Source organism: Contarinia nasturtii, unplaced genomic scaffold (genome assembly GCF_009176525.2).
Source record: "Contarinia nasturtii isolate CC-2019 unplaced genomic scaffold, AAFC_CNas_1.1 Cnas_scaffold_1371, whole genome shotgun sequence".
In the NCBI taxonomy this organism is placed as follows: Eukaryota; Metazoa; Arthropoda; class Insecta; order Diptera; family Cecidomyiidae; genus Contarinia; species Contarinia nasturtii.
In genome coordinates, this window is record NW_022198708.1 from 4,749,354 (window position 1) to 4,760,506 (window position 11,153).

The 11,153-nt window shown below is 35.1% G+C and overlaps 1 protein-coding gene across 1 annotated transcript; it reads right to left on the minus strand.

Annotated features, from left to right (window-relative positions):
* Positions 1 to 462: 462 nt before the first annotated feature.
* Positions 463 to 6,773, minus strand: LOC116345737 (dimodular nonribosomal peptide synthase-like). The gene is made up of 2 exons (XM_031775385.1): positions 6,677 to 6,773; positions 463 to 5,817 (listed from the first exon to the last, which is right to left on the minus strand). Exon 2 carries the CDS (start codon positions 5,764 to 5,766, stop codon positions 523 to 525), a length of 5,244 nt encoding a protein of 1,747 aa, XP_031631245.1. The 5' UTR covers positions 5,767 to 5,817; positions 6,677 to 6,773; the 3' UTR covers positions 463 to 522.
* Positions 6,774 to 11,153: the final 4,380 nt, after the last annotated feature.

An 11,153-nucleotide genomic window follows, 5' to 3' on the forward strand; every position in this document is an offset into this window, starting at 1 on the left:
CATACTCCGTGTATGATAATCCGTGACCCTCTTGTCCACCACAGACCATAATCAGTTGAATACAATATATTTTTCGTAGTTGAAATTAGGTGCATATTCAAAAAAAGTGAATTCTTCGGGGTGTCATGTTTAAGCCGTAGCCACACCACAAAACTAAAATTCGTCCTGTTAAGTCGTATGGTCATGAAAAATGTCACACTTTACGAATATGACAATGCTTTGCATCTGGCAACACCAGAAATACAATATTATTCCAACTTAAATAGTTACCCTCGTATTTGCAATAACGGAAAGCATTAAGTTAGATTAAAACCCCGACATGAACTAAAATATGTACAATCGCATTCTAAAAAAATGATGGGTTCCATTAGAATTTCTAACCTAATCAAATATGCTTCAATCCAATTTATTTGTAAATAAATTTTCACAATTATTGTTATTATAATCGATAAATTTGTCTATATATTGAATAATAGTAGCAGTTGATGATGCAACTGAGATTTGTGTTTGATGATTCATGCTTTATGTGGTTTTAATACTTTCTTGACTAAGAAACGCTTGCGTTATTTTTCTTCCCAAAGAAGCCCGACTCTTCCGGTCTGACAAAATCGTTCTATGGTCACCTTCTATGGGAATGATGCACAAGCTTGGAAGATGATAATTTTTCCAATCAAGATTTGCATGATTATAAAATTCTTTTGAATTATTTACGAATTTTCGAAGAAGATCGTCCAAGTACTTATTATCACTGAAAATGGCCAAATCAATATATTCCGTTCCTTTGAATAGGTTGATTGTAATTGGCAATGAATTGAACTCATATTCAGTGCATATATTTTGATAATGTGTTCGTTGTTTGGATAATATTACTTCCCATTCGATATCGGGAATTTTAAAATCGTCACAACGTCTTTCGATCTCTTCAATTGCTTCATTGAAAGTTAATTTTTTGACACGTTCCCACCACACTGCATCATCTAATGCTCTCATAGACGGATATTTTGATGCTAAAATAAATAAAAAGCATTCGAGATCGTTAAATACATTCACTTCGGTGGGTGGATATGTGTCAATCAAACCCAAAAACGAAACAGAATAACCACTATTTATGAGTTGATTTGCTACTTCATAAGCTAGAATACCACCAGCAGAGTAGCCGGCAATTGCGCACGGGCCATTGGGTTGTATTTTCTTTATCAGAGGGATCATTGTACTGGCCATTTCTTGAACGCACGATGGCTGTTCTTTTTCTGGCGATGGCCAAGGTAACACAAAAACAGGGAAACTTTTATCAATTTCAGGCGCCAATTCAAATGCATATGAGGTATCCCCGGTGCCGTCAGGTAATAGGAATATAGGTGGTCGACAGCCAAAGCGACGAACTGGAATAGCAGAATCACTATATAGTCTCTGAGAGCCGCAGGATGTTGTTTTTTCTGCTAAATCTTTTAGAATGGGAAAGGAAAACAGACCACGAGCTTCAACACACATATTATAGACCTTACTAGCTTGGTTGGCAAATTGTATTGCCAGCAGTGAGTGGCCACCCAGCTCAAAGAAATTATCATGCCGACTGATGCGATCAATGCCCAAAAGATCAGACCAAATAGAAGCGAATCTAGCCTCAATTTCACCTTGTGGGGCTTCATATGCTTGACGAACGAAGGCATCATCATTGGGGGGCGGCAAAGCACATCGATCCAATTTGCCATTGGGTGTGAGCGGCAAGGAGGACACACACACATACGCTGCTGGCACCATATAATCAGGCAACAAAGCTGATAGATAACGGCGTAAATGTTGAACGAGTGATGCATCTGGATCAGCCACGACATAAGCAACTAGTTGAGCATCAGTATTACTCTTGTTTTTCCATGACAATACAACAGCATCGCGAACCAAATTATGTTCCATTAGATGGGTTTCAATTTCACCGAGTTCAATTCGGAAACCACGAATTTTAACCTGTTGATCAATACGTCCCAGATATACGAGATTACCATCAGGTAAATAGCGTACCCAATCACCAGTGCGGTACATGCGTGCTAACGTATTCTCACTGAATGGATTGGGCACAAAACGTTCAGCAGTAAGTTCAGGTCTATTCAAGTATCCTCGAGCCAATCCAGCACCTCCAATATATAATTCGCCTTCGGCTCCAAATGGCACCGGTTCGCCGTGAGTATCCAGCAAATAAGCGCAAAGATCCGCAATTGGTCGTCCAATTGAATGAATGTATTCTGAAGCTTTCAGAAGTTGGTAGGTGGCATGCACTGTTGTTTCCGTAGTACCATACATATTGACGAGCTCTGTTTGAGCATTATAGTACTTTTTGTGCCAATTTTTTGCGATCGATTGGTCAAACTCCTCACCGGCAAAGATCACATAGCGCAGTCGATCAGAAAGTGAACTGATATTTTTCGCCTGCATAAACATTTTAAAGGCGGATGGAGTTTGATTCAGAACGGTTATGCCATGATTACAGACCCATTTATAAAATTCATCGGCACAACGGCCAGTTTCGTGGGGCACAATCGCCAATTGACTTCCATTACTTAATGCTCCCCATATCTCCCAAACGGAAACATCAAACGAGAATGAATGGAATAAACACCATTTGTCCTGTTTATTGAATGCGAATTTATCGCGTGTCACTTCAAAAAGACGGGTCACTTGTTGATGTTCGATCATCACTCCTTTCGGTTTTCCAGTGGAGCCAGACGTGTAAATCACATAGGCCAGGTGAGCCGGAGTTAGGCCCAGTTTTTTTGAGTCAGGATTGATTGGTGAAAGGCCGCCAGGCAACGATTGATCTAAGTCCACTACTGTTACTTGATGATGCCCAAGTGCTTTCTGACCCGTAGCATCCACTAGTACATACAATGGATCAGCATCTTCCAGAATATTTATTAGCCGTTGGCTAGAGTACACCGGGTCAAGCGGTACATAAGCTCCACCGGACTTTAGAATGCCTAATATGGCGACGAGCATTTTCGTGCTACGCTTAACACAAACTGCGATCAGATCATCAGGCTTGACGCCTTTTGTAATCAAGTAATGTGCCAGACGATTTGCCCGGGCGTTAAGTTCTGTATAGCTCAATGTTTCTTCTTCACATTCAACGGCAATCGCATGTTCGTTTTGCTCCACTTGTGCTTCAAATATCTCATGACAGCAAAGACGTTTAGAGTTGGCCACTGTTGCGCGGCTGAGATGTATGCCGTTTTTAGCTGGATAATTTGTGTCTGTTTGATTACCAACATTGAGTAACAGTTCGAGCTCAGTTTTGGGTAGCAAATCCAGTTCACCGACTGGCATTTGTGCTTGGTCTGTGCTATGAGCAGATGTAAGTAAAACTAACATACGCGACGAAATGCGGTTGACCTCTTCATCTGATATCTGATTGGTGTCGTATATCCAACGGAAGGTACCGTTATATTTGTTAATTTGAAGTGTTAGAAAACTGCCGTGAGCATCTGTATTTTCCAATGAAAGTAGGTTCTGGGTGTTGATAAGCGAGATAGCCAGGGCCCAGGGTTTTTTGCTGCGTAAATTGTTTGAAGAACATATGGTGTGTCTGACATGTAAATCGGACAAGCATGGTAAATTATTGATTAATTGCTTTAAATTCTTATTCACACTGGCCATAACCGCTGGAAAAGTGTCACACAAATGGATGGACACGGAAAATGGTACAGTCTTAGCAAATATGTATGTTGCTAACTGATTGTCGTCTGCATATCGATTGATTGATTCTGTGGCATCCCATCCGATTTGTAGTTGTGACATTTGCCTGTCTCGGGCAATATAAACAAGCCATGCAACAAGTAGCTCAGTTGCACTGTACCCCGATGATAGACTTCGAAAATTGGTTGCGACCCACATTGGTGGATGAGTGGAGCAATTTTGTATTATTGAAAGAGTACATGGCTCAAAGTTGGCAAGACACCGATTCCAGTACGACTCAGAATGCATTGACCGTGCACGTGACACGCTTAACCACTCGGCTTGTTCTGCCGTGATTATTGGAAGCTTGTCGCCTTCTAGGAGATGGCATTGTTTTGCAAGTGTTGGAGCCGAGATGGGCTGGCCATCCTCATCGATGAATTCACTTATTTCAACCACTCCGTCTGAAACAGCGATGTGCCAAGTAGTTTTTCCAATCACCAACAATGTCCCTGGTGCTTCTGATGGTCTATAAATGGTTCCGCGCTTCAGTTTACTGATGTTAACTACACGATCGGTCAGAAGAATTTTTGAGGTGGCAAAGGGACTGGGACCACTTCCAACCCATATATTAGAATGTACAAGGCGCACTAGAGAATCGACACAACGACCCCATTGCAAAAATCCAGCTGCAACGGGCGTACGTCGATTTGCATAAAAGCTTTCAATCTCCTCTACACTTGTGATGGTGTGATACCCGTCGAGAGCATCAAGTGCACTAACTGTACTATTCGGTGAGTTTACAATAAGATCTAATATAAAGATTAAACGATCTTTCAATGCAATTAATTGTTCTTTTGAATGCCCTTCTTCAATATCATCAAAGAAAATGTCAAGGTGACCGTTTGAATGATCTGTACAAAATGTTATTTGAAATTCATTGGTATCAATATTGGCGCCTGAATGATTGGAACAGATACAATTTTCCAATGTCTCTTCTTGATTTAAGAGCATTATATTGACGGAAGGACCAAAACTGATGTTTGTGCTATAGTTTGCGTGTCGCCGAATTTCAGTGACTCTGTAGCGTTGATGTAGAAGAATTGATTTAGTTTCTTGATTTACATGATTTAGGACATCTTTAAACGTAGCATGCTCAGGAATACGCAATAATAATGGTAGGAGATTGGCTGTCATACCTAGCTCTTGAATCATATGAGTACCGCTGACCGGTAAACTGAGGCTGACACATTCATTGTCTAAGTGACTGCGAAATAGTAACGCCGAAACGCCAATATAAAGAATGGATTCTACAACATTCATCGATGCAGCTGTCTGCTTTAGCTTTTGGCGTTCACTAGCACGTAGTGTATGCGTGCAACGATTGGTTGTTTTGTTCCCGAAAGGATTGATGTTTCGTTGCGTGTAAGCATGGCGGCACAATGATTGAACATATGTTTTCCAGAATTTTTCATCTTGTTGATGCTCGGGTGATGATTGATACTTTGCATCTGTACCAGCAATAGCTCCAAAATGCAACTCTGGACGCACAATGATTGGTTTTCCTTGTATCAAATCATTATATGCAGCTGTGATCATGGATACTAATTTAGCACTAGATCTTCCATCAATAATGCTGTGATGAAGCAAGAAATGAACTATATGCGTATTATTGTCCACGATATAGAACGTGAACTCATATAATTTATCGCCAGTTGTAAGGCTGAGACGATTTTCAGCGGATTCCCGCATTCTTTTCAATGCCTCTTCGAAAGGCACGGAACTAGAACTAACGTCAATAGTTCTTATAGTTGGGCAAATGCTGGGATCGTGAATTTGCCAGAGTTCTCCATCTGAGAAAGCGAAACGGGTTTGCAATAGAGGCACTTTCAGAGTAAGTTGTTTGAGAACATTCGCAAGAACGTCCAAATCCAATGGACCACAAATAAGCTGAGAAAACCAAACGCTGCAGCGGACTCCAGATTGAGCTTGTTCCAACAGAAAGATTTCACGCTGAGCACGTGTTGTGAGGCTGCGGACTAATGTACCGTCGGAATGGGAGATTTCATCATTGGCTGGGTTCTTCATTTTACGTTGCATAATTACGTTTTTTAATTTATTAGAAACTATGCTGAATTTCACAAATAAAATCTGTAATTGTAAAAGTTGATAAGCATTTAGCAAAAAGTCCAAATTAGATAAAAGTTATATTTCAAAAAAGACATAGAAGAAACAGTATCAGATGGAAGATTCGACAAATATTCATCATTGACCGATAAAGTATATTCAATTTTTTTTTGCGCATATGATTATGTCCAACTTAGTTTTACATATTTGCACTACAACTATTTTCATGTTTTTGTCATAAAGTTATATGATTTTCTTATCTGTAATTGTAATAGATTTTTTATCGCTTTGTTTTCTCAAGTCACATTTTAAAATAAACGTGATTTTCTACCTTTGCAAAGGTAATAAATTGATTAGAAATAAAGAGTCTTTTAACAGTAGGACAAAAATTTTCCCGTTGTGGTCTTTAATGATTGGTGTTAACCCACTTTTTGTCATAGGAATTTCCAGAGTTTTTTTAATCGATTCCAAAAAATTACAAAATTGAAAAGTACACTACCAAAAAGACTTTTTTTTATCAGAAATATATCGAATTATAAGAATTTCTCAAGAAAGTTATATATATTTTGGTTTTTTCTATGTTCGTGGTACTCTAGTCTTCCGAATTCAATTCCTATTATTTTCGATAACTGTTTAAAATGTGCACATTCGAATCGATTTGAAAATTATACAGAATATAGTTTTTGTGATATTAGTCGAATTCTATTGCTATTTAACGGTTTCATATTTAAGTTTCACTGAAGTACCAAAAATTATTTACAAAATGTATACGATTTGTGCTCGAATTCCAGGACGGAATGTTAAACGAAAGAAATGAAATGTTCAAACTATTCTAAGCTATGACCAAATTGTCTACGCTTCTTAAGTCTAGTAAAAGAATTACCTGCGTTTTTTAAATAAAAAAGCAGTAGACAGAACTTGAATGGAGAAATGAGCACAGTATTAGTAACTATAGTTAAGAACAATGTATAAACTTTTTGATTCGAAAATGGACTGAATCCTTTACTTATCACGTTTTACTTTTATACATTTTTGCTATCAAATCATATTATCAATAATATTTATAGGCAGTAAACTCACGTTTATTTGCGTTATGATAATTAAACAAATTTTCGTGATAAGTAAGCTTAGATTCATTTTGTTATTTACACAATATCTGTAGGCCATATTTGCGAAACTGTCTAAGCTCACTTACCAAACATTTAATATCAAAATCACAAGCTCAACGTAAGTACTTGCAAATGCATCGTGCGATAGATGGATCGAATTTGTATAAGCAAAAATTAGATTAGTCCATTTCTTTATTTCAAATAAATTTGGATTAACCAATGAGCACTAATATCGTAGATTTTTCTTTATCGATTCCACCAATACGACATCTACTAAAAAACTCGCCGATTTCTGTTACTAGTGGTGTTTTAATACAGCTCGTGTAAACGTACAAAGGAACACACTGACTCCGATTCTGTGTATGCGTATTGAATTACAAATTCTGCACTCAGTCGTCAATCGTAGCTGCTTGTGCAAAATTTACAATACATACTCATACACAGGATCGGAGTCTGTGTGTTGTTTTGTATTAGTTCGTCTGTAATACAGCCATAGCCGTATAGTTCAATCGAGCTGTGTCAAAGCAACAGTAGTAACAAAAATCGGTATCTTTTTTAACAGATGTCGTATTCGTAGAATCAATAAAATTAATTTGTATGGGGAATATACGATACTAGTTCCCATCGGGATTAACACTTAAATCAATGCAAAATGAAATTTTACCTGCAAACGAAATGTGTTGCGGATAAAATGGTATTTTACATAGATTATCTTCTGTATTTTCTTAAATTATGTTAGAAAATATATTGGCCATTAGAAAAAGATGTTCGATTTTCTTTATTTTTACCTTTTATTTTTCATATTTATAAAAAAAAATAGTTTCAAAAACAATTTTTAATGTCTTCTCTACTTTAACTTTTATAAAAAATGTTTAAAAGAACACACAGAAAAAAATTCTTTTAATAGGTTTACATATTCTGTATAAAAAATGGATTTATTAGGTTTCTGTATCGTTCCTACATAAATTATACAGAATATGTATAATAACAAAGTCAAACGAATATTGAACTAAAATGGAAATCGGAAAATCGATTTTTCTCGCTTTTTCGATGGGACCTGCTCCACAAGACTAAATTCCAGTTCATTTCATCTCACTCTCACATATACATGCAGTTTGTTCTATAATATCATGTGAATCCGACCTGGACAGAGGTTCCTTTTTTTGATAGACTGAACAAAAACATTTTTGTTTAAAAGATCCTAGAAACTTAAAATGAGATCTCGACTGACATTTCCATCTCAGTGAAACAACATTTAACACTGCTATTAAGGTCAACCATCACGGTTTATCTATCTATTTTACATATTTCTGCGTTTTTTCTGCATTTTTGATTTCTGCGTTTTTATTTTCTGCGTTTTTTTTTTCTGCATTTATTTTTCTGCACTTTAGTGTTTCTGCGTTCCGTGAAGCTACCCAAAAGTGCCACTTCAATGTTCAAGGTTTATATTAGAAAGGGAATTATATAAACCGGCACAATAGATTTTAAAATTGGTCTCAGCTACTGCTACTGCTAAAAATGAATTTAATTCTTGCTCCAACTCTAATGGTGGAACATTTGTCGGCTTTCAATCTCAGGATGCTAATATTTTTCAAATAAATATTGGATATCGGACTAAACACTTTGAAGGCGATGATCTCCAAATTTCAATCAGACTCTGGTACAAAGTGTATAAGAGTGTTTGTCAGAAAGTAAAGATCTACTGTCACTTACAGTCGGCTTTCAAGGCGATCGGATTTTGCGAGCGCCATCTCTGAGTCCCAATGCAAACCAAAGAGAAACTCTATACACTTGGGTGTTCGTTTTTATATATATCAAACATTGATATCTGCCAAAAGAAACAACGTAAACAACACGAAGTGAATATTTTTCTAGTGAACTATCGGTATTATTGTGATTATTGGCTGACGTGGTTCGAATTTGTGGTGCATTAAACGCTGTACTAGCGACAGAAGCGATAGAAATTTTCAGTGTTGCTGGCAAAGCTTCCTCATAATACGAGAACCATATAATATAAAATATTTGTGTTTTTTTTTCAATTTTTTTATTTATTATAAATTCTATTAATTATTTTCGTTATTATTATTGCAAAACTTATTCAATTTATACAATTTTGCAATTTTATTTGCAAGAAAAAAATATATGAGAACCTGACGTGACAGAGATGGCGCTTCTTAAATCGAGTCGCGTTCAAATACATTGTAAATATACAACGCAAGTGATACTCGGTAAAGATAAAGCAATTTTATTTATTTTTTTAATTTTTTATTCAGAACAACAAGTATACAGGTGAATGTCAATTAATATACTTCGCAAGTAGAATAATTTCGATCTCAGTTTTGCATTCGTTACAATGGCTTAGCTTTTTTTTAACGGTGAATATGTTTCCAAAAGTTGAACAAAAAAAAAATGAATAAGAAATTCTTCAATAAACACGTAAATTGTATGTGTTCTAAGTATTGTCCATCAAAGTGTTTATTTCTCGATGTATATATAATAATTGTGTTTACACTGTTTACAAGATAAAGGTATCAATCAGCGAAAAAGTTTATCAAATGTTTCAATTAAGGTTTTCGTTTTTCCTTTCTTTATCATAATTTTTTTTTTCACTTCTATAGCATTTTGAGTCAATCTCATATACCATTTTTTTGTGTACATACCACTGAAAACACAGACAAAATTGAAAACGAAACATTGCAAGATTCATTCTAAGAGTGTCAATCTATTTTACCACCATTTATATAGAATCTTTGCGGTTTGGTTTTATATCAACGCCTGCTTCGGTAGAAACAATTTTTTTTTATGTTGGTTGTTCCCATTTCGTTCAAGTCTCATTTTGTTTTAAATGCTATTATTATCTTTTTCACGTGATTTAACATGTAGGCATAAAAGCGATTGACAAAAAAGGCAATTTGACTAAAACAAAAGTTTGACCGAAAAAAATGCAATTAAAATTTACTTGAATTCGTGTCTGAAAATCGAGTAACTTTTTTCTAAACAATTTATGAGATCTAGTGTTAGAACCTAAATTGAACATTTACAAAAGAAATAAACCGAATTTCGAGCAATGAGCAATGTACAAGTGTAAAACTAAAATGGATTGTGATTTATGTGCAAAGGAAAAGCTTTGATTTTTACATTTAGATCAAAACCAAAATTGCGCATTTTATGGAGCTGCTGCTGTCCTTCTACTGTGTATCGATGGTTCGGATTGTTTAAAGCATGTTTATGATAAAAAGTGAATTGCTGTTTTAATTTCGGAATATTATCTCATATGTTGAAATTAGTTAATAAAATTCCATATAAGTATCAGTATTTGAATAATTTGTCTCGAAATTTGTTTAAAAAACATAATAAAAAAATAAAATTCAAAAAATGGAAAAAATTTGACATCAATTTGAATTGACATTTATTTCATTTGAAACCAATCTGAATTTTCATTTGTTCACATTTTTGTTTAAATATTTGTGTTTAATATGTTTGTTTCCGATTTCGTTTCACTGAGAACTTAGACGTATGTAGTAATTATTTTTTCACTTTAAAATTTGTAACAATTAATAAATGTACATTTAATGAAAATTTGTTGTGTTCTTTTTTTATGGTAAACTTTTTCTTTCACTCAGTCACACAACACGCAAGGTTTTTTTTCTGTATAGGTGTGTGTGAAGAGCTTTTGATTTTTTCTCTTTTTATGTTGTTTTTTTTTTTTTTGTTATTTTTATTGAAATATATGCCTTTTAATTTTTGCTATATTGACACTAAAATTGAAGCAATTTCATCGGTTTTGCCTTTCAAACCGAATTTAAGTTATTTTTTGTTTCTTTCTCTTTTTTATTTTTTTTTTTATCTTGTGTGGATACATTTCATTATATATATATAAGTTTTATGGCTTCGCCATTATATATCCCAACATGTAATATATTTTAAATTAGTTTAAATTTCATTATTTTTCGTTCGAATTTACTATAGCCTGTATGCTTTGTTTGCCAATCACGCGCATAAACATTTCGAAAAATGAAATGTGTGGATGTTTTAGTGTCATAATAAACGTATTACATAAATTCCCATATGAAAAAAATATGAATATGTATGTTCCGGGCAACAGATGGCAAATGTCCATTGCGACCTGAACTCCGTAAAAATTATCGGCACTCAATCAAAAAAAAATCAATAAACAAATGTCATGCATTTGAATTTATTTCAAAATAATAAACGATCGAGAAAAGAAGAAGAAAAAATACACGAAAAAAC

What these genes read in the sequence shown, in the direction of transcription:
- LOC116345737 (XM_031775385.1), bottom strand. Translation starts at nt 5,766, where the DNA reads ATGCAACGTAAAATGAAGAACCCAGCCAATGATGAAATCTCCCATTCC.